The 24,742-nt window shown below is 48.6% G+C and overlaps 1 protein-coding gene across 1 annotated transcript in view; it reads right to left on the bottom strand.

Annotated features, from left to right (window-relative positions):
- The window catches only part of CORIN (corin, serine peptidase), a 279,991-nt gene that overhangs the window by 175,990 nt on the left and 79,259 nt on the right, over positions 1-24,742 (bottom strand). Inside the window, exon 4 of the mRNA XM_029910685.1 lies at positions 20,264-20,474. Coding sequence (XP_029766545.1) covers positions 20,264-20,474 — 211 coding nt within the window. The remainder of the gene's footprint in view (positions 1-20,263; positions 20,475-24,742) is intronic.

Genomic DNA, 24,742 nt, shown 5'->3' with positions numbered 1-24,742 from the left:
ATTTAGGAAATCTAGATTTAACTCCTAGTTCTGCCACAGACTTCCTGTATGACCAAGTCATATTGCACTGTATCTCAGTTTTTCATCTGTAAAAGAGGATACTACTACTTCCTCTCTTCCATCCTCTGTCTGTATTGTCTATTTAGAATGTAAGCTCTTTAGGGCAGGGATTGTCTATTAGGATTGTTTAGTATTTGCATAGTGCCTAGCACAAGAGCCATGGTCTCAACTGTGGCCTTTAGGCACACATAGAATATAAATAATAGTAATTTCACAAGATTATTTGCAAATGCGGTTGATATACAAACGGCTATAGCATGTGGACTATATTACATACCTGGATGAACAGCTATATTAAGTATTTCACACTGAGAGCACATTATGGCTATGGTTTATCATTCGCTCTGCCTGCCTATTAGTTTCTAGGTAGAATTGAAGTTGTTGGGTTTGATCTCCTAAGGCCTAAATAATTTGGGACCTACCTACATAAGAGACTGCCTCTCTCCCTGGGAGCTACTTCCACAGAGATCAGTGGAAGTACTTGAGCTATCAGTTCCTGGCTTAGAAGAATAGAGTAGGACCATTTACAAACAGAGAGGGGTCTTTCTCCATGGTGTTCCAAGGCCTGGTTGATTGCCATGGTAGATTCACAAATAAATGCAGGGTTGTGTGGAGGATCCATGATGCTAAGATCTTTCAGAACTCAGCTCTATGTACTTTAATGAATAAAGGAGACTTTGCCCCCATGATCACTATGGACATTAATAGTGTGGAGATTACTCTGGTTATCCTGAAACACTCATAATTTACTTTCCTAGCTAATTAAGCAATTCACAGGGTACTTGAACAGAAGGAAGAAACTGTTTAAGTCAGTGGCCTCAATAGTTGCAGAATGACAGTGGAGCATGCATTTGGCCTCAAAATATACAGCTATACATCCACATCTTATCCCAGGAAGGAGGGATGGAGAATGGATTGTGAGCATTGCAGTCTCTTTTACGGGGTGGTAGAACTGGCACATTGTGGCATTCCTTATTTTATCTTGTGATTGTAAAATCCTATAATTTATGCAAAATTTATTCATTTATTTATGAATGTATACCATTCATCGCAGATTCTTTATGAATGAATTTAATGGTTTTGTTATTAAATAACAATTTTATATAACAACTACAAATAAACCTTTATTTAAAGCAACAATGAAACACTGCAGTGGAGGGCACAACAAAACAATGTGGGTCGGGGGAGGTCTCCAGTTCACAGGTGAGAATATGTCTTGCCTCTGCATCTTCTTGTTCTTCTCTCTTCTGGTGTTGAGTGTTGGAGCTTGAAAGAGCTGGGCTTGCAGGTGCAATTGTTCTCGCTGCCCTGAGCTTGGGCCAGGGAGTGGACTGGCATCTGGGAGGATGGCTACAGGGGGACAGAGGGGAACACATGCTGGTGTTCCCAGTACCCTGTAGTATCCAGGGGCTGCAGAAATGGCAATGCCCTGGTTGAGGGCACTACATTGTCTGCAGCAAAGCATTCTGCATCTGTATTGCTTCCGGGGTTGCTTTTGCATGTCCCGGTCTTTCTCTACAGTGTCTTTTGCCATGGCAATGCTGTCTCTGGCCACTTCAACACTCTCTCTGGAGAGCTTCCTGTCTTTTTCCCTCTGAGACCCCAAATACAGCCTCCAGCTCTCTCTGATGTTTTCAATTGGGGGGGGGGGGGTGCTTCGGCAATGTGGTCTGCAAACATTTCATCCTGACTTCTCCGTTTCTTCCTCTTCAAGTTAGCCAGCCATTCAACTGTTGATGAAGACCCTGTCCTTAAGGGTCTGGCTGCTGCAGGTGCCATGGTTAGGAGAGTAGGGGAAAAAACCAAGCAGTTATTGTTCATATTCCAGAGAGGCTAGGATAGCATTTTTAAACACGTATTTCTCATTTTCCCTCCCTGAGATTCTTTCCAGACTTAAAGAGATGGTCAGTGGCATGTGCATGGGGGCTCGATTGGGAATTTATGGATGTGCAATATATGCTGTGTGGATTTGCAGTTGTGCCTTACAGGCTCCAGATGGTTGGGAATTATATTCCCAGTTTGGCTTTGCAATTTAGGCGGTGCCTTGGAGGTGATTTTATGGCATCAGAGGGGCTAATAAGGGCCATCTGGAAGACAGCGGGAGAGTAATCCCCTCTATATCCCCTTTAGGCTGCCCTGGCTCTCAATAATGTTACACTGAAGCAGGTGACAAGGAGACAGAGAATGGTATTATTCCAAAAGGCAGAGGGCAAACCAGTGAGATATGCTGTGAAGTTATTCACCAAGATGGTCCCCCCAGAAGAGCTGCAGGAGTAGAAGGGAGTTGTGTGCTGTGCCAGAAGCAATGAGTGCAGCTATCCCACAGAATGTTTGGACCAAACCTGGGCTATTTCTTAGTCTCAGACATGCTGAAAGTGCACAGAAAAACAAATAAGGCTTCAGACAATCAGTGCAGAACCATAACTGCTCCCATTCTTTTTCTATGTGAGCCCATGAAAAGCCATTAAGAGCTGCATGGCTATGCTATCCCTAAGGTAAACTTCTTATCCTATATGAATGCATCTTACAGGATGTGTATAAATCAGCAAGGAGCTGTAGTCTTTGTATCTTTATGGGCATGCAATGCCCATATCTACCTCATGTAAACTGAAAACACTAACCAAACTTTTTTTCCCTGTAACCACTGTCTCCATAACCTGTTAAGTATCAGAGGGGTAGCTGTGTTAGTCTGAATCTGTAAAAAGCAACAGAGGGTCCTGTGGCACCTTTAAGACTAACAGAAGTATTGGAGCATAAGCTTTCGTGGGTGAATGCCCACTTCATCAGACTCAAGTAATGGAAATTTCCAGAGGCAGGTATAAATCAGTATGGAGATAACGAGGTTGGTTCAATCAGGGAGGGTGAGGTGCTCTGCTAGCAGTTGAGGTGTGAACACCAAGGGAGGAGAAACTGCTTCTGTAGTTGGATAGCCATTCACAGTCTTTGTTTAATCCTGATCTGATGGTGTCAAATTTGCAAACGAACTGGAGCTCAGCAGTTTCTCTTTGGAGTCTGGTCCTGAAGTTTTTTTGCTGTAAGATGGCTACCTTTACATCTGCTATTGTGTGGCCAGGGAGGTTGAAGTGTTCTCCTACAGGTTTTTGTATATTGCCATTCCTGATATCTGACTTGTGTCCATTTATCCTCTTGCGTAGTGACTGTCCAGTTTGGCCAATGTACATAGCAGAGGGGCATTGCTGGCATATGATGGCATATATAACATTGGTGGACGTGCAGGTGAATGAGCCGGTGATGTTGTAGCTGATCTGGTTAGGTCCTGTGATGGTGTTGCTGGTGTAGATATGTGGGCAGAGTTGGCATCGAGGTTTGTTGCATGGGTTGGTTCCTGAGTTAGAGTTGTTACGGTGCGGTGCGTGGTTGCTGGTGAGAATATGCTTAAGGTTGGCAGGTTGTCTGTGGGCGAGGACTGGCCTGCCTCCCAAGGTCTGTGAAAGTGAGGGATCATTGTCCAGGATGGGTTGTAGATCACTGATGATGCGTTGGAGAGGTTTAAGCTGAGGACTGTAGGTGATGGCCAGTGGAGTTCTGTTGGTTTCTCTTCTGGGCCTGTCTTGTAGCAGGAGGCTTCTGGGTATACGTCTGGCTCTGTTGATTTGTTTCTTTATTTCCTTGTGTGGGTATCGTAGTTTTGAGAATGCTTGGTGAAGATCTTGTAGGTGTTGGTCTCTGTCTGAGGGGTTGGAGCAGATGCGATTGTACCTCAGTGCTTGGCTGTAGATGATGGATCGTGTGGTGTGACCGGGGTGGAAGCTGGAAGGCATGAAGGTAGGCATAGCGGTCGGTGGGTTTTCGGTATAGGGTGGTGTTAACGTGGCCATCGCTTATTTGTACTGTGGTGTCTAGGAAGTGGACCTCCCGTGTAGATTGGTCCAGGCTGAGGTTGATGGTGGGGTGGAAGCTGTTGAAATCATGGTGGAATTCTTCCAGGGTCTCCTTCCCATGGGTCCAGATGATGAAGATGTCATCAATGTAGCGTAGGTAGAGAAGGGGTGTGAGTGGACGAGAGCTGAGGAAGCGTTGTTCCAGGTCAGCCATAAAAATGTTGGCATATTGTGGGGCCATGCGGGTGCCCATGGCGGTGCCACTGGTCTGGAGGTATATATTGTCACCAAATTTGAAATAATTGTGCGTGAGGATAAAGTCACAGAGCTCAGCAACCAGGTGTGCTGTGTCATCATCAGGGATACTGTTCCTGACAGCTTGTATTCCATCTGTGTGTGGGATGTTTGTGTAGAGAGCCTCTACATCCATGGTGGCTAGGATGGTGTTTTCTGGGAGGTCACCAATGCAGACCAGTGGCACCACCATGGGCACCCGCATGGCCCCACAATATGCCAACATTTTTATGGCATATTTATGGCAAAAAATGGAAAGGTTATTTTTCCATGGCCAGACTGTTTCCTGGCAACCCAGGTTTTAGTGCAAGTTCTCCTGAGCTGTTTTCCCTTTATCTAGCACTGGATGGTGTCCTGCCCCCTTGCAACCCCTTGCAGACATCGGACTACCAATGTCCAAAAACACATCTTTATTGTGGTGGCTGTCTTGCTGCAATGCTGCTTCTCCCAGATGGCAAGGAGATCTAGGGTTTCAGCACGGCTCCAAGTGGCTGCCAGAGCCACGTTGTGAAGGCTGCTGTCGTTCCAATATACTGGAATCCAGGAGCAAATGGCCCAATTCTGGCTCTTTGCCAGATTTTAAAAAGGGGAGGGGACATCTGGTCAACTTGACCCCAGAGCAGTGGAGGACACACAGGTAAATAGGTCAGTAACACGCTCGCAAAGCAATAGGAGGTTGCAGTTGGAGGACTGCCAAATTAGTGCATGGCAGCATTGCATGCACAATGAACTAGACTGCACTACCACAATTAGCATGAAACTTAGTGCACTTTGAAATTGGACTCCAGAGTTCGCAATAAATACAGACTTAATGCACTCAAAGGGATTGTGTTGTGTGCACTCAGGCATTTTTTTCAGACCAGACTAATGCCTTTTCTGCACTACCGTTTTGTCAGCAAAAGGCAGCCTTTGTCGACAAAACAGTGGAGGTGTATACACAATGCTCCTCCCGCTGGCAAAACTCTCCTGCTTTGCCGACAAAATAAACCCATCTTGACAAGTATCAGAGGGGTAGCCATGTTGGTCTGTATCCACAAAAACAATGAGGAGTCCGGTGGCACCTTAAAGACTAACAGATTTATTTGGGCATAAGCCATCTGAAGAAGTGGGTTTTTTACCCACGAAAGCTTATGCCCAAATAAATCTGTTAGTCTTTAAGGTGCCACCGGACTCCATCTTGACAAGAGGCATAGAGCTTTTTGCAGCAAAGTTAGATTGACAAAGCATCAGTATAGACACTGCATTCGTTACCCCGCGATAACTGGCCTCCAGGGATATCCCACAATGCTCACCATGACCGCTCTGCTCACTGTTTTGAACTCCCCATGCTCTGCATCCAGCTACACTGGCATTAGGGTGACCAGACGTCCCGATAAAATCGGGACCGTCCCGATATTTAGGTATTTGTCCTGCGTCCCGATTGATCTTCGGTCGGGACGCTGCACTCCGCTTTTTTTTTTCTTTCTTCTCCTCTGACTGCCGGCAGCACTCAGCTGTTCTCCGTCGATTTTTTTCCCCCCTCTCCTGAAAACCAGAGGCTGAAGGTATGCATAGCTAAGGGAGGGTGCATAATCTCCTCTGACTGCCCGCAGCACTCGGCTGTTCTCAGCTCCCGCCCCCGACTGCCGGCAGCACTGGGGCCTGGTCTACACTAGGCGTTTATGTCGAATTTAGCGCCGTTACATCGACTTAACCCTGCACCCGTCCACACCACGAAGCTATTTAGTTCGACATAGAGCTCTCTTTAATTCGATTTCTGTACTCCTCCCCAACGAGGGGAGTAGCGCTAAATTCGACATGGCCATATCGAATTAGGCTAGGTGTGGATGGAAATCGACGCTAATAGCTCCGGGAGCTATCCCACAGTGCACCACTCTGTTGACGCTCTGGACAGCAGTCCGAGCTCGGATGCTCTGACCAGCCACACCCCGGGAAAATTTGAATTCCTTTTCCTGTCTGGGCAGTTTGAATCGCATTTCGTGTTTGGACATCGTGGCGAGCTCAGCAGCAGTGGCAACGATGCAGAGCTCTCCAGCAGAGATGGCCGTGCAATCCCAGAATAGAAAGAGGGCCCCAGCATGGACTGATTGTGAAGTCTTGGATCTCATCGCTGTGTGGGGAGATGAGTCCGTGCTTTCCGAGCTGCGCTCCAAAAGACGGAATGCAAAGATCTACGAGAAGATCTCTAAAGCCATGGCAGAGAGAGGATACAGCCGGGATGCAACGCAGTGCCGCGTGAAAATCAAGGAGCTGAGACAAGGCTACCAAAAAATAAAAGAGGCAAATGGACGCTCCGGATCCCAGCCCCACACATCCCGTTTCTACGAGGCACTACATTCCATCCTAGGTGCGGCCGCCACCACTACCCCACCACTGACCGTGGACTCTGAGGATGGGATATTGTCCGCGGCCGGTTCCTCGGACATGTTAGCGGACGAGGAAGATGAGGAAGGAGATGAGGAGGACGAGGCAGTCGACAGCGCTTACAATGCTGATTTCCCCGACAGCCAGGATATCTTCATCACCCCTACAGAGATCCCCTACCAACCGTCCCCAGCCGTTATCCCAGACACAGATTCAGGGGAAGGATCAAGCAGTAAGTGCTCTAAACATGTAAACATTTATTTGTAACAGAACTGGAATATTTATAATATTAACAATGTGTTTTTCCTAAAGTGCTTTAAACATGTAAACATTTATGTGCAACAAAAACTGGAATATTTACAATATTAACAAAGGGTTTCTCATGATTTCTCTGCCTTAGGCGCTTCACTATTTAGTCCCAACTATTTAAAAAAAATTTAACAATGTCCGGTTATTCATGATTCTGCTGCCCAAGACGCTCCACTCTTTAGTCCCAGTGCACCTACGCCAATATCCGGTCAATATGGCCGGGGATAGACACGAAATCCTCATGGGAGAACTCTTCGTAGGTCTCATGGAGGTACTTTTCCAGCCTGTTCATCAGGTTCCTGGGTAGGGCGATCTTATTTGGTCCCCCATGGTACGAGACGTTTCCCCGCCACGACACAATCAAGTATTCTGGGATCATCGCACGGCAGAGCATGGCAGCATACGGCCCTGGTTTTTGCATGCTTTCCCTAAGCATGCGTTCCTTCTCGCTGTCTGAGATCCTCACGAGGGTGATGTCGCTCATGATGCCCTGCTTTGAATTAGGGAGGGGAATGTTAGTATTGGGACTGCTTTACAGCCACGCGGTGGAGGGAGAGGGGCAGCATACAGGGATCTTTCCCTGGGACAGCCGCGAGGGGGTGGGACAGGGGCAGAGTTCATGCTAGCCTGATTGCTGCCAGCAGCGACTGGCATTGCTTTCAATGTGAAAGGAGGCCAGTGCTACTATTAAAGTTTTAAGCAGCCACAAGTCTACGGCTTACCATGTTTGCCTGCTACAGAAGTTCGGGTGTCCTGCCCTGCTTCTCAGATCGGCAGTGCAAGACCCCAGGCACTGAAGGCGAGGGCCGAAAATTCGACCTTGTCCTGAGTGCGCATGTGAGAGGTGCAGTGCATGGTCTTGTTCACAGAGAAAGACTAGGTTCTTTGTTCACAACAAAATTTATCTGTCTCAGGAATTCACTCCCTTTTTCCCATTCCCACAGACACATCTGCGACTGTCTCCCAACCCAGCCTGGCATCACACTCCCAGAGGCTAGCGCAGATTAGGCGGAGGAAGAAGAAGACGCGTGAGGACATGTTCTCAGAACTAATGGGCTGCTCCCGAGCCCAGGCAGCCCAGCAGACACAGTGGAGGGAGAACTTGTCCCAAATGCACCGAGAAATCATGGAATGGGAGGAGAGGTGGCGTCAAGAGGACCAGCAGGCGACTCAAACGCTGCTTGGACTAATGAGGGAGCAAACGGACACGCTCCGGCGCCTTGTGGATGTTCTGCAAGACCGGAGGCAGGAGGACAGAGCCCCGCTGCAGTCTATCTCTAACCGCCCTCCCCCGCCACCAAGTCCCACACCCCCCTCACCCAAAGTCCAAAGAAGGAGGGGCGGCAAGGGCCGTTAAAACTTTCAGTCAACCCCTGCAGACTGCTCAAAATTTGAAAAGTCCTTTCCTACCCATCTCACACAAGTTCCCCCCCCCCCATTTCATGTGTGGTTCATAATAAAATATTCGTTTCTGTTAATTACTGTTTCCATGATTTTCTTTTGGAGGAGAGTCTGTCTGAAGGGGGGGAAGGGGCTTGGTAATTGGACAGAACAGTCACCTTTAGCAGGGTACAGAGGCGGGGGCAGGTCCAGCATCAGGACACATACACAGTGCAGTCACTAGTTACCCTGGTCAGTCTGGGAGGTGGTTTTCATGTTCTGTGGGGGAGGGGGGGGGTTGCTCTGTGACTTTGTGGCGGGGGAGGGCAGTTACTGATCTTATGCAGCGGTCCTTATCCTGGATCACAGAGCCACGCAGCAGGGGATCTGTAACCCTCCTCCCACTGCCAGAAAGTCACCTAGCCGACACATACACGCAGTCCCGCCCAGGAGTGCTGGCAGGCTCCGTTGAAACAACCAGTCCACCACTGCGGAGCCTGTCATTCCTGGAGTTTAGAAGCATCAGAACACTAAACCCGCCCCCCGCCACAGTCTGCGTCCCATGTTTAAAACATTCACGCGAAAACAGTAATAAAGACAACGGTGTTCATTAACAAAACAGAACAGATTTTATTTCTTGGGAAGTGGGTGAAGGGGGTATGTAGCTGGAGAGGATAGTCAACATAAACTGGGTAAAGAAACGGGGGCAGGTTCAGCTTCTGTGTCCACAAACTTAACAGTCACTGGTTACCCTGCTCAGTCAGGAACCTAGCTTTCAAAGCCTCCCGGATGCACAGCGCGTCCCACTGGGATCTTCTAATCGCCCGGCTGTCTGGCTGGGCGTAATCAGCAGCCAGGCTATTTGCCTCAACCTCCCACCCTGCCATAAAGGTCTCCCCCTTGCTCTCACAGAGATTGTGGAGCACACAGCAAGCTGCTATAACAATGGGGATATTGGTTTCGCTGAGATCACAGCGAGTCAGTAAGCTTCTCCATCTCCCCTTGAGACGGCCAAAAGCACACTCCACCACCATTCTGCACTTGCTCAGCCAGTAGTTGAACAGTTCTTTTTCTGTGTCCAGGGCGCCAGTATAGGGCTTCATGAGCCAGGGCATTAGCGGGTATGCTGGGTCCCCGAGGATCACTGTAGGCATCTCCACATCCCCAAGAGTTATTTTGTGGTCCGGGAAGTAAATACCTTCCTGCAGCCGTCTAAACAGACCAGAGTTCCTGAACACGCGAGCGTCATGAACCTTGCCCGGCCATCCGACGTTGATGTTGGTAAAACGTCCCCTATGGTCCACCAGTGCTTGCAGCACCATTGAAAAGTAGCCCTTTCTGTTAATGTACTGGCTGGCCTGGTGGTCCGGTCCCAGGATAGGGATGTGAGTCCCATCTATAGCCCCACCGCAGTTTGGGAATCCCATCGCGGCGAAGCCATCTATGATGACCTGCGCGTTTCCCAGGGTCACTACCTTTGAGAGCAGTACCTTAACGACTGCGTTGGCTACTTGCATCACAACAACCCCCACGGTAGATTTGCCCACACCAAAGTGGTTCGCGACTGACCGGTAGCTGTCCGGCGTTGCAAGCTTCCAGAGGGCTATGGCCACTCGCTTCTGGACAGTCAGGGCTGCTCGCATCCGGGTGTCATTGCGCTTCAGGGCAGGGGACAGCAACTCACAAAGTTCCAGGAAAGTGCCCTTCCGCATGCGAAAGTTTCGCAGCCACTGGGATTCATCCCAGACCTGCAGCACTATGCGGTCCCACCAGTCCGTGCTTGTTTCCCGGGCCCAGAATCGCCGTTCCACAATATCCACATGACCCATTGCCACCGTGATGTCCTGGGCGCTGGGGCTCGTGGTTTCTGACAGCTCTGTGCTACTCTCCGACTTCCGGCCCTCACGGCGGTGCCATAGCCTCCTCGCCTGATTTCTCTGCATCTGCCTCAGGGAAAGGTGTATGATAAGCTGCGAGGCGTTGAGAACGGCCACAACTGCAGCGATGCTCGCAGTGCTGTGGCGTCCGCGCTGTCACTGATCAGAAAAGTGCGCGAACTGATTTCCCGCCGGCGCTTTCAGGGAGGGAGGGAGGGAGGGAGGTAGTGACGGACGGATGACGACAGTTACCCAAAAGCACCCTCTACACATTTTTTTACCCAGAAGGCATTGGCGGCTCGACCCAGAATTCCAATGGGCAGCGGGGACTGCGGGAACTGTGGGATAGCTGCCCACAGTGCACCGCTTCCAATGTCGACGCTTGCCCCGTTAGTGTGGACTCACAAAGTCGAATTACTGTCCTTAGTGTGGACACACACGTTCGACTTTGTAATATCAATTCCACATATTCGATTTAACTAAAATCGAACTACTCTCGTAGTGTAGACATACCCTGGGCCACAGTAGGGAATTGGGAGAGGGAGCTGTTTGTGTCGTTACATACCAAGTGTGAAAAATCAGGACGGGGTGGGGGGTAAGAGGTGCCTATATAAGCAAAAGGCCCAAATATCAGAACTGTCCCTATAAAATCGGGACATCTGGTCACCCTATCCCCAACACATACACTGTCTGTCTCTCTCATATACACACTCCCCGCACACACACTCTGTCTCTCTTTCACACACACACACATCCCCAGTCACACACACACACTTTTGTGGGCTTCTCATGTTCGTGTTCAGCAATGTCAGTTTGATCATATTACCAAGTGCAAACCCTTCCAAAGCATGCTGCAGTAAGTTGCACAATGGGATAGCTTCTCACAGTGCACTGCTCTCTGTGTTGATGCAAGAGCTGCTATTGTGGAGGCGCTCCACCAACACAAGGAGCACTGTGTGGACATGCAACTGTGGTTTAATTACAGCAGTGTCTGTATGTTGGCCTAACTTGTGTCGACAAAACTCTGTAGTGTAGACAAGGCCTAACTTAGGCCCTGTCTACACTGGCAAGTTTCTGCGCAGTAAAGCAACTTTCTGCACTGTAACTCCCAAGGTGTACACACTACCAAGCCACTTAGTGCGCAGAAACTGTGCAGTTGTAGCACTGTAAAAAAAAAAAACCCACCCCAACGAGAGGCGTACAGCTTTCTACATCGGGGCTACAGCACCGTGGTGCCAGTATAGACACCGTGGTCAATTATAGCACTGCGACTGGCCTCCCGGAGGTGTCCCATAATGCCTGTTCTCGCCTCTCTGGTCATCGGTTTGAACTCTACTGCCCTGCCCTCAGGTGACCAACCATCATCCCCACCCCATAAATTTCTTTGGAATTTTGAAAGTCCCCTTCCTGTTTGCTCGGTGACGCGTGCAGTGGTCTCAGCGCATCTTTCCAGGTGGCCATGCTTGCTCCACGCACCAGGTGATCTCCCACTTGGAGCAATGTTGAGCTACTGGACCTCATCAGCATTTGGGGAGACGAGGCTGTGCAGTCCCAGCTGCACTCCAGCCGTAGGAATTATTATACCTACGGACATATTTCACGATGCATGACAGAAAGGGGCCATGACCGGGACACACTGCAGTGCAGGGTCAAAGTGAAGGAGCTGCGAAACCCCTACCACAAGGTGCGGGAGGCAAACCGCCGCTCCAGTGCTGTGCCCACGAGCTGCCGGTTCTACAAAGAGCTGGACACGATACTCGGCGGCAATCCTACCTCCATTGTGAAGACTACTGTGGATACTTCGGTGGCTCACGTGCCAGTCGAGAGTGGACCGAGCCAGGAGGAGGAAATGTTGGACGGGGATGTGACTCAGAGGTCAGAGATGCATGCAGCCAGGAGCTCTTTTCTACCCCGGAGGAGGCTAGCCAGTCACAGCTGTCCGATGTTGGCAAAGCGCAAATAGGGGAGGAGGCCCCTGGTAAGTGGATTTGATTTTGGGAATCGCTGAAGCGAGTTGTTGGGGGCAGGAGGGTTGCAGAAAGCAGGCTTGTCTCCCACCACATGCCTAGTCTGAGCGGCAGAACAGACTGTTGATAGACTCCCTCACTTCACGGGAATCTCTTTCAGAGATCTCCAGGAAACTCTTGTGAAGATACTGGGCAATCCGCTGCCGCAGGTTCTTCGGCAGAGTTGCTTTGTTTCTTGCCCCATTAACAGTAACTTTCCCATGCCACTGTGCCGTCACGGGGGGGGGGGGGAACCATGTTTCCACACAGGGGGGCCGCATAGGGGGGCCAGGACAGAAGCAGCAGTCTTGGAGAAGACCCGCCCTTGATTCCCTGCTGATCCTCGGCAGTGAGATATCTTCCATAACGATCACATCCTGTGGAAAATGTGGGGACAGGAATGATTATCAGGTCCCCCCCTACAGTGCTGTCTCTCCCCAAGAGCCACGTGCCCAGTGTACAGCAGGCTCCGGGAAGAGTGATTTACCCTGCCCCTGCAGCTACTCACCATTTTGGGGGTCTTGTGGCTGATGTGTGCTTGCCTGGGGTCAGCCAGTTAGTGACAGGTGTGTGAGTACTGGCTGAGTTTTAAATGACTGAATCTGTGTTGCAAACAATACTGCTTCTGTAAAATGTTGTGTTTCAACTTCACAGAGATAATCTGGGGAGCCCAGTCTCCCTCTTTGTTATCAGCAGCTGAACAGCTGTGCAGAATTAGAAAGCATACAAGAAGAACTAAGAAGGACTTTCTCCGTGAGGTTATGATGCACTCCGCTGCCGAGAAACAGGAATTGAAGGAATGGAGGGACAGCGAGAAGAGGGACCGAAAAGAGAACACAGCACACCAGAATGAAGCCACAGAATGGCTCTTAAAGGTTATGGAGCGCTAAGCAGACATGCTCCAGGCGATACTAGCTCTTCAAACCAAGCAGCTCCACGCCTGCCTGCCCTCCCCTGCAGCTACTGTCGCAAAACTCTTTCCCATGCTCCCCCCAGACACTGCCAACACACCCTTATCAACCTCCTGGCTCCAGTCTATACTCACTGCATTCCACTCCTCCCCCCTCACAGTCCAGCACTGTGGACTGCCACTACCCACTGCAGTCAACACCAATCCCTCTGCAGTTTGGCCCTGCTGAAGCACAATACCGCTGCATTGTACTCCAAAGGAGAAGTTTGGATATGATCCCTGGACATACACAAATCTTCAGCCGTCCCAGGACCCCTCCTCCTCCTCCTGTGACCTTCCCTTCCCCCATCCCCCTCACTGCTGATGGGTTTTTTTGGTTTGACTCTCTCCTCCGGTTGGTGCTGTTTAATAAAAGAATTGTGTTGGTTTGAAAGCAATCTTTATTCTATTTATTGAAAGCAAAAAGATCCATGCAAAGCAACATACAATTATGTTAAACCCACATATTGAATTGTCTGCACCAATCACCTCCTAGCATTACAAGAACTGCACTCCCAAGCATGGCAACAAATATTAGTGGCTTTTGGCTTCAAATTGCTGCCTCAAGGCATCCCTGATCCTTATGGCCCCGCACTGCACCCCTCTAATAGCCCTGGTCTCTGGCTGTTCAAACTCAGCCTCCATGCACTGAGCCTCTGCGGTCCAGCCCTGAGTGAATCTTTCACCCTTCACAAATATTATGGAGCATAAAGCACCCAGATATAAGCATAGGAATATGGTCTTCGGCCAGGTCCAGCTTCCCATAGAGGCAGCACCAGTGGGCTTTTAAACGGCCAAAAGCACACAACAGTCATGCTGCACTTGCTCAGCCTGTTGTTGAACTGCTCCTTGCTGCTGTCAAGTTGCCCTGTGTATGGCTTCATAAGCCACAGCATTAAGGGGTTGGTGGGGTCACCCAGGATCACAATGGGTATTTTGACTTCCCCTATGGTGATCTTCTGGTCAGGGAAGAAAGTCCCTGCTTGCAGCTTCCTGAACAGCCCAGTGTTCTGAAAGAGGCGTGTGTCATGTACCTTTCCAGACCAGCCTGTGTTAATGTCTGTGAAATGCTCATGGTGATCCACAAGCATCTGGAGAACCATTGAGAAATACCCCTGGAGATTAATATACTCAGTGGCTAGGAGGTCTGGTGCCAGAATTGTAATATGCATGCAATCTATCACCACTCCAGAGTTAGGGAAACCCATTTGTGCAAAACCATCCACAAGGTCATGCACGTTGCCCAGAGTCACGGTCTTTCCGAGCAGGATGTGATTAATGGCCCTGCACACGTCCGTCAACACGAGTCCAACGATCAACTTTCCCACGGCGAACTGGTTAGCAAACAATTGGTAGCAGTCTGGAGTATCCAGCTTCCACAGAGCAATTGCCATACGCTTCTCCAACGGCAGGGCAGCTCTCATTCTCAGGTCCTTGCGCCGCAGGGCTGGGACAAGCTCATCACACAGTCCCATGAATCTGGCTTTCCTCGTGCAAAAGTTCTGCAGCTACTGCTCGTCATCCCAGACGTGCATCACAATGTGATCCCACCACTCAGTGCTTGTTTCCCCGAGTAGGATGACCAGACAGCAATTGTGAAAAATCGGGACAGGGGGTGGGGGGTAATAGAAGCCTATATAAGAAAAAAGACCCAAAAATCGGGACTCTCCCTATAAAATCAGAACATCTGGTCACCCTATTCCCAAGTTCAAAAGCAGCGTTCCACTGTGGTCAGCACCTCTGTGAATGCCACAAGCAATCTCGTGTCATAGCTACTACACCTGGCGAGATCAATGTCGCACTCCTCTTGCCTTTGTAGTTTAAAGGCCACTGCCATTCGTAACATGTTGTTCAGAGCGAGCAGCATACTGGTCAACAGGGATCCATTCCTGCAGCCCAAAGAGGCAGGGCACACAATACACAAACCATTGAAAGATGGTGCCAAATGCGAACGGAAGCACAAGGATTGCTGGGATGCAAAGCAATGCATCACAGGGCATGGGACAGGATCCAGGATGCCTCATGACCCCCTCCACCTTCCCACAACTCTTAGCGGCAGAAGAGAAAGAGGTACTCTGTGGGATAGCTGCCCAGAGTGCAAAGCTCCGAATACCGCTGCAAGTGTGAACACGCTATTGCGCAGGCAGCTGACAGTGTGAACACACAACAGCAGTTTCCCTTAAACGCTCTCTGAGCATTGCTGTAACTCCCAGCGCTGTAACTCTGCCAGTGTAGACATGCCCTTAAGTTAGTGCAGGATAAACCACCCATGTAGACAAGCCCCCAGTCTTACAGAAAGCTGTCTTCAGACAAAGAATAGTGTGTGAATTTATTCTCCCTCCACTCCATCCAAGTCATTGAGGCCTTGGCTACACTTGCGAGTTGCAGCACTGTAAAGCCGCCCCCAGCGCTGTAACTCACTCCCCGTCCACACTGGCAAGGCATTTGCAGCGCTGTATCTCCGTGGATGCAGCGCTGCATGTACTCCACCTCTCCGAGAGGAATAGTGAGTGCAGCGCTGCCGCTGCAGTGCTGCGGCGCCAGTGTGGCCGCCCAATGAGCTGTGACTGGCCTCCAGAAGTATTCGACAGTATCCCACAATGCCTGTTCTAGCCACTCTGGTCATCAGTTCAAACTCTACTGCCCTGGCCTCAGGTAACCAACCATGTGACCCACCCTTTACATTCCCCGGGAATTTTAAAAATCCCCTTCCTGTTTGCTCAGCCCGGCGTGGCGTGGAGTGCTATCAGCGAATCTTTCCAGGTGACCATGCCTCCACGCGCCAAGCGAGCCCCAGCATGGAGCAATGGTGAGTTGCTGGACCTCATCAGTGTTTGGGAGGAGGAAGCTGTACAGTCCCAGCTGCGCTCCAGCCGTAGGAATTACGATACCTTCGGGAAGGTATCAAAGGACATGATGGAAAGGGGCCATGACCAGGATGCCCTGCAGTGCAGGATTAAAGTGAAGGAGCTGCGGAGTGCCTACCGCAAAGCCCGCGACGCAAACGGCCACTCGGGTGCTCCCACCGCGACCTGCCGATTCTACAAAGAGCTGGATGCGATACTTGGGGTTAACCCCACCTCCACTCTGAGCACCACCATGGACACTTCAGAGCCGGTGTGGGGAGGGGGGAAGGAGGAGGAAAACAGGAGTGAGGGTGGTGGGCTGGATGGAGACACCCTGGAATCCCTGGAGCCATGCAGCCAGGAGCTCTTCTCGAGCCAGGAGGAAGGTAGCCAGTCGCAGCGGCTGGTACTTGGTGGAGGACAAACAGAAGAGCAGGTTCCTGGTAAGCTGTTTTTTTTCGGGAAGGAATTTTTTCGGTGCGGGCTCTTTGGGAGAGGAGGGTTAGGCATGCATGCCTAGATGCGGAATAGTGCATTGATGTGGTTTATCACATCGCGGTAATCGGCCTCGGTAATCACCTTGAATGTCTCATCCAGAACGTGTGCAATGCGCTTGCCCAGGTTTATTGGGAGAGCCACCGTGGTCCTTGTCCCAGCCAGGCTAACGTGTCCGCGCCACTTTGCCACGAGGGGCAGGGGGACCATTGCTGCACACAGGCAAGCTGCATATGGGCCAGGGCGGAAGCCGCATTGCAGTAGAAGACCCTCCCTTGCTTCCCAGGTCACCCTCAGCAGCGAGATATCGTCCAGGATGAACTCCTGTGGAAAATGTTGGGACAGTGTTCAGTGTAGGCGCCCCCTGAAGCTGTTGGCTCTCCCCAAGGCACAGAAACCCAGAGGACAGTGCAGCCCTGAAACAAAATCAGTCCCCCTTACTCACCATTTTGAGGCTCCCGTGGGATATGTGTGCTCTGTTTTGGACGGGAAAATTATGCTATTGTGTAGACCCTGTGTGTTTTCTATTCCTTAAGTGCGGGGGGAATCATTACTCTGTCTGGTATAAACAATGCTGCCTCTGTTAAATGTTACATTTTGCCTATACAGCTGCATCAACCTTGAGACCTCAGCCGTCCCTCTTATCGCCTGCTCAGAGACTGCAAAGACTCAGGAAGAGACCGCGAAAAAGCAAAGAAGACATGGTGCAAGAAGTGATGCGGCAATCTATTAAAGAGAATGAGAAAGCACAGAACTGGAGGGAGAGAGAAAGCAGAATCCGCCAGGAAAATGCAGCGCACCGGCAGCAAAGCACGGATCGGCTCATAAGCATCCTGGAGCACCAAGCAGACGCTATCCAGGAGCTCGTAGCCATGCAGAAGGAGCAGTACCGCAAGCAGAAACACCACCCCCCCCACAGCCCTTGTCCCAAAACTCTTTCCGTTGTGCCCCACTGTCACCTCCAACCCACTTTCCCCACTTCCGTGTTCTTCACGCCACCCGCTGCCTCCAACACCAGTATCTTCACCACCCAGCCCTGAAAACGACGACCCTTACCCTCTGCACTCAACCCCCATCACCATGCAGTATAGCTATCCTGAAGTGCAGCACTCACTGCACAGCACACCAGACAGGACATACGCGAATCTGTGATTGTACCATTCCACTCCACCCCCTTGTTTCTTTTCAATAAATAATTTTTTTTTCTTTCAATAAATGGATTCTTTGGCTTTGAAAACATTCTTTATTATTGCATAAAGTAAAAGACTCCTTAGCCCAGGAAATAAACAAGCACTGCAAGTCTGCTTAGCAAACACTGATTCCTAAAGATTGGAACTACTGCACTTCACTCCCGTGCAGGGCACCAGATATCACTGCTGGTTTTCAGCCTCAAATTGCTCCTTCAAGACATCCCTAATCCTTGCAGTCCCGGGCTGGGCACCTGTAATAGCCCTGCTCTCTGGCTGTGCAAATTCAGACTCCAGGTGTTCAACCTCGGAGGTCCATGCCTGAGTGAAGCTTTCACCCTTCCCTTCATAAATATTATGGAGGGCACAGCACGCGGATATAACCACGGGGATGCTGTTTTCGGCCAAGTCCAGCTTCCCATACAGAGATAGCCAGCGGCCCTTTAAACGGCCAAAGGCACACTCCACAGTCATTCGGCACCGGCTCAGCTGTAGTTGAACCGTTCCTTGCTGCTGTCAAGGCTCCCTGTGTAGGGTTTCATGAGCCATGGCATTAACGGGTAAGCGGGATCTCCAAGGATCACAATGGGCATTTCGACTTCCCCTACCGTGATCTTCCGCTCTGGGAAAAAAGTCCCGGCCTGCATCTTCCTGAACAGCCAAATGTTCCGAAAGATGCGTGCGTCATGCACCTTTCCAGGTCAGCCTGTGTTAATGTCAATGAAACGCTCACGGTGATCCACAAGCGCCTGGAGAACCATAGAGAAATACCCCTTCCGATTAACGTACTCGGATCCTAGATGGGGTGGTGCCAGAATAGGAATGTGCATCCCATCTATCGCCCCTCCACAGTTAGGGAACCCCATTTGTGCAAAGCCATCCACTATTTCCTGCACGTTACCCAGAGTCACGGTTCTTCTGAGTAGGATGCGATTAATGGCCCTGCAAACTTGCATCAACACGATTCCAACGGTCGACTTTCCCACTCCAAACTGGTTTGCGACCGACCGGTAGCTGTCTGGAGTTGCCAGCTTCCAGATTGCAATAGCCACCCGCTTCTCCACTGGCAGGGCAGCTCTCAATCTCGTGTCCTTGCGCCGCAGGGTGGGGGCGAGCTCCTCACACAGTCCCATGAAAGTGGCTTTTCTCATCCAAAAGTTCTGCAGCCACTGCTTGTCATCCCAGACTTCCATGACTATGTGATCCCACCACTCGATGCTTGTTTCCCCAGCCCAAAAGCAGCGTTCCACGGTGCTGAGCATGTCCGTGAATGCCACAAGCAATTTCGTGTCGTACGCGTTACGCGGCTCGATAGCATCATCGGACTCCTCACTCTCACTGTCACTTTGGATCTTAAGGAATAGTTCGACAATCAAACGTGACGTGCTGGCGAGATAAGTCAGCATATGCCTCAGCAGTTCGGGCTCCATTTCCCGCAGACAACAGATCGCGCTGCACAGAAACCGTTGAAAGATGGCGCCAAAGGTGGACAGAAACAAAGGGATTTCTGGGATGCGAAGCGATGCATCACGGGGCGTTGGGACAGGACCCAGAATGCCCCGCACCCACGCCCGCTTCCCACAACCCACAGTGCCAGAATGGGAAGAGGTGCTCTGTGGGATAGCTGCCCATAATGCACCACTCCCAATGGCGCAGCAAATGCTGCAAATGTGGCCACGACAGGAAAGTTAAACATAGCCTTCCCTGGTATTGCTGGATGACTTTTTGTTGGGGACAGAATGTCAGAGGTGTATACTGTGAACTCTCACTTCTTAACTGGAGGAACAGGAATGCTGAATCTTTAACTGAGACATCCTTTCACTCAAGCATTCATTAGGCAATTAAGTTAAAGAGGTGTTAACACAAACCAAAGAATTTTAAACACTATCAAAACATCCTATCCCTTCTCAACTATTGGGCTTTCAGACTCTTGGCACAAAGACCTGAATTTCAAATGTAAAAAATCAGGAGTAAGAAAGTGGTTTGTGTTTTTGGTTTGTTTGTTTGTTTTTAGTGTAAAAAGGAAAACAAAAAACAACGTTGCAGACCTTCTATATTTATCAAAAACAAAAAAGGCACCAACCTATTTCCCCCTTTATGTCACTTCTAATTTTCAACATTATTAAACATGAATGATCTCATGATTTTCCTTTAAAAAAGGAAAATCAGTGCAAAATTACATGAATGGGATATGAAAGTTGCATAATGAATTGTAAAAAACAGGACATGCTATTATTGAAGTTCCTAAAACAGTATTAACTCTGCCCCTTTTCATACATGCTGCTAAATGTACACTATAAAATACACAAGACAAAAATATATTAGGCTTCCCTTACTATATCTTTTTCATTGATTGTGCTAAGAAAGCAACCCCTGACTACATTACAGTTCTGTTCTAACTTGTGGCATAAATTATTCAAACTGTTATAGTGACACTAATTAATTTCTTCCCAGCAAAAATACTAAGCTTGTTCTAACAGAAGAGCTTGAAGACAGTTTAGTTAGGCAGAAATGCTGGAGGAATAGCTTTGACTGGCAGGATTTTTGCAATGATAAGGCCATAGGCTTAGCTCAGGACTGTTTTGTTCTGATTAGATATGCAGTATTATGCTACAATTGGCTCTAATCACTGACTGATTTTAGTTCCCAAATACCTGTCATCACCATCACTGATGCACTCAGGAAGAGCAAGGCTACAGCCGAACAGCATGATGTGTTGATAACAGCTGAGGCGGTTGAGATAACTGAAGAACTTGAGGAACTTTTCCATTTCAATGCTTTTGACAATGGAAAGAACTGATGTTAGAGTGGTGTGGTTATATGGCAGCATTTGGCACTGGCTGTACGTGATATTTATGCAGGCACCTGTGAAATCAAAACAGTTAAATTTTAGCACATATGAATCAATTAAAACATTATATGGTGATAGTAAGTATCTGCTGAATTGAATAGTTAACATTAAACACTATCACTTCACACCATGAAAGAGGAGCATTTTCCTAGTGCTTGAAGAACCTGGAAAAGTTTCAAGTATCAGGGGGTAGCCGTGTTAGTCTGTATCCACAAAAACAATGAGTTCAGTGGCACCTTAAAGACTAAGGGTACGTCTATACCCAGCCGCTAGTTCGGCGGCTGGCAATCGAAGTTCTGGGTTCGACTTATCGCGTCTTGTCTGGACGCGATAAGTCGAACCAGGAAGTGCTCGCCGTCAACTGCGGTACTCCAGCTAGACGAGAGGAGTACCGCGGAGTTGACGGGGGAGCCTGCCTGCCGCGTGTGGACCGAGGTAGGTTCGAACTAAGGTACTTCGAACTTCAGCTACGTTATTCACGTAGCTGAAGTTGCGTACCTTAGTTCGATTTGGAGGTTTAGTGTAGACCAAGCCTAACAGATTTATTTGGGCATAAGCCTTCGTCGGTAAAAAACCCACTTCTTCAGATGCATGGAGTGAAAATTACAGATGCAGACATTATTATACTTACACATGAAGAGCGGGGAGTTACCTAACAAGTGGAGAACCAGTGTTGACAGGGCCAATTCAATCAGGGTGGATGTAGTCCACTCCCAATAATTGATGAGGAGGTGTCAATGCCAGGAGAGGGAAAGTTGCTTTTGTAGTGAGCCAGCCACCCCCAGTCCCTATTCAAACCCAAATTAATGGTGTTAAATTTGCAAATGAATTTTAGTTCTACAGTTTCTCTTTGAAGTCTGTTTTTGAAGTTTTTTTGTTCAAGTATAGCTACTTTTAAATCTGTTATAGAATCTGGAAAAGTTTGGGGTTTAGTTTGGATACTCAGCCAAAAGTTTGGCTTTCACATTTATCTGAACCTCTTGGTTCTTCCAAACTGGATTGGAAACTATACATAACAAGCTCCCTCACGAGTTTTACGTTAAAGTTAGGATAGACAGACCATGAGAATACCCTCTTGTGGTATTTTTACATAAATGGCTCTGTCTGAAAGAGCGAAGGAAGCAGAAGAGATACATTAAAGCAAATTGGATTCTGGATCCAACAAAATCTTGGGCCTACCACAAGCTTCCTCTATCCTCTTTTTATTTTATCCAAATTGGTTCTCCCATCCCTAATTTTTCTGCAATATATTGAAGCTACTCAGAGGCCCCAGAAGACTCAGCAAAAATCAAGGGGTAAAATCTTGGCCCCATTGAGGTCAGTGGCAAGACTCCCATTGACTTTACTTGGGCCACAATTTTGCCCAAGGATTTTCAAGATTTCCTCTCCTCTGCATACTGCTGATGAAAGGAAGAGTAAAACACTGACTTGAGGGAGGCATAGTACAGGTGAGCATTACACAAGCCTTCCCATACCACCGTACAGAAGTGCACACCACTCTTGAGCTTCAGTTCCCTGTTAGTCCCATGCTGAGCACCTTTTGGTATATAGAGTGCCAAGTCTATTTGCAGAGCCAAATTTTTCAGAAGAATTTAGGGTCAGATTTTCAAGTGCACAAACGGAGGCAATTTTTCAGAAGAGCACATAAATAAAGGCCAGATTTTCAAAGGTGATCAGCACCCATTTGCTCCCATTGAGACACCTATGGACAGATTTTCAAAACATCTCTATACTCAATATATTTAGCTCTTCTGAAAATCTGGTCACTTACTTTGGTGCCTATTTTGGGCACAAAAGTGAAATGCTTGCAAATGTATGGAAATTTTTTAAAAACATCATAACAGAGGCTCAAACTAAATGTATGCTACAAATTAAAAAAAATATATTAAGAGGACCAAAAAATAAAAATAAAAATGCCACCATGGCTAACAAATGAAATTTGAAGACAACTATCAAAAGTCACAAAAACGAACAGCAAAACAAATTTTAAGCACATCAGAAGCTGGAAACCTGCCAATCACTGGAGCCACTGGAGAATGGAGGTGCTAAAGGAGTACTCAAGGCTGTTGTGGAGAGGCTAAATGAATTCTTTGCACCTGTCTTCACTGCAGAAGATATGAGGGAGATTCCCATACCTAAGTGACAAATCTGAGGAACTGTCCCAGACTGAGGTGTCAATAGAGGAGGTTTTGGAAGTCAGGTATGAAATTGCAGAACTACTAACTGTCCTATGTAACCTATTGTTAAATCAGCCTCTGTACCAGATGACTGGCGGATAGCTAATGTAACACTGGCTTTTAAAAAAGGCTCCAGAGGCTATCCTGGCAATTATAGGCTGATAAGCCTAACTTCAGTACCACGCAAAGTGGTTGAAACTATAATAAAGAAGAGAATTATCAGACACACAAATGAATATAATATGTTGAAGAAGAGTCATCATGGCTTTTGTAAAGGGAAATCATGCCTCACTAATCTATTAGAATTCTTTGAAGGGTTCAACAAACATGTGGACAAGGGTGATCCAGTGCATACAACGTTCTTGGACTTTCAGAAAGCCTTTGACATGGTCTCTTACCAAAGGCTCTTAAGCAAAGCAGACAATCAGAGAATAAAGGGGAGTCATTTTATGGATCAGTAGCTGGTTAAAAGATAGGAAACAAACGGGTAGGAATAAATGGTCAGTTTTCACAGTGTACAGAAATAAATAGCTGGGTCCCCTAAGAATCTGTACTGAGCAGTGTTCCTTCCAATTTTTTACATCCATGTGCAGAATGAATTTTGTTATGTGCACCAATATGGAGGTGATGTGTGGTGGGGGGTGGGGCGAGGGGTTCGGAGTGTGGGAGGGGCTCAGGGCTGGGGCAGAGGGTTGGGGTGCAGGGGGGCATGAGGGCTCTGGCTGGGGGTGAGGGCTCTGGGGTGGGACTCGGGATGAGGAGTTTGGCATGTGGGAGGGGGCTCAGGGTTGGAGCAGAGGGTTGGGGTGTGGGCTGCCCCAGGGCTGCGGTGGGGAGAGAGGACTGCCCCCAGCCCTCTCTCACTGCAGCAGCTCGGGGCCAGGTGAAAGGTTCCTCTCCCCAGCCGCAGAAGCTCCGTCGGGGTGGGGCTGGGCTGGGCCGGGCCGGGCCAGGGAAGAGGCACCTCTCCTGGGCCACGGCAGTTCCAGAGGTGCTGGGCTGGGCCAGGCCGGAGGAGGGACTCCTCTCCCTGGCAGCTCTGGCTGGCCTGGGTTGGGCCATGCTGTGGGAGGAGCTCCTCTCCCCACCTGCGCAGCCCTCGCAGCGCAGTTTACAGGGAACTTGGGTACTGGGACCAGTGCTGTTCAACATATTCATAAATGATCTGGAAAAAGGGGTAGACAGTAAGGTGGCAAAGTTTTCTGAGGATATAAAATTACTCAAGATAGTTAAGTTCAAAGCTGACTATGAAGAGTTACAAAGGGATCTCACAAAACTGGGTGACTGGGCAACAAAACGGCAGATGAAATTCAATGTTGATAAATGCTAAATAATGTACACTGGAAAACATAAAACCAACTACACATACAAAATGATGGGGGTCTAAATTAGCTGTTACCAATCAAAAAAGAGATCTTGGAGTCATTGTGAATAGTTCTCTGAAAACATCTCCTCAATGTGCAGCGGCAGCCAAAAAAAGCTAATGTTAGGAACCATTAGGAAAGGGATAGTTAATAAGACAGAAAATATAATAATGCCACTATATAAATCCATGGTATGCCCACACTTGAATATGCACTTGAATACGGGGCATGCAGTTCTGGCTTCCCCATCTCAAAAAAAGATACATTAGAATTGGAAAAGGTACACAGAAGGGCAACAAAAGTGATTAGGGGTACGGAACCACTTCAATATGAGGAGAGATTAAAAACACAATGAAATGAAAAGCCCAGAACAAAGCATGTTCTGACCTGGGGACAAAGTATTCTCTGTCAAGAAGATCCAGCTGTGGAACAATCTTCCAGAGGATATCAGGCGAATTCAGAGTCTGACCATCTTTAGAGAACATTGCAAGGACTTCCTCTTTGAGAGAGTCTTTCCACCAGCAGTGACGCTCACAATTCAAACACCCCTTTTATTCTGAAATTCCTTCCACCTCCTCCATCCCTCCCCCTCAAAAGAAAAAGAAAAAAAGCCCTAGCCCAAGCAGGGAAAAGCAGAGACTTTATTAAGTCCACTAGGGACTTCACTCTTGCTATTAATTGTACATGAAAGGTGCTCAGATATTATGGTGATGGGTAACAGTATAAAACCCTAAAGTAGAT

The sequence above is a fragment of the Terrapene carolina genome, unplaced genomic scaffold (assembly GCF_002925995.2).
Source record: "Terrapene carolina triunguis isolate 2854851 unplaced genomic scaffold, T_m_triunguis-2.0 Scaffold66, whole genome shotgun sequence".
Taxonomy (NCBI): domain Eukaryota; kingdom Metazoa; phylum Chordata; order Testudines; family Emydidae; genus Terrapene; species Terrapene triunguis.
The sequence above is the reverse complement of the archived record's forward strand: the minus strand, read 5'-3'. Positions and strand labels throughout refer to the sequence as shown.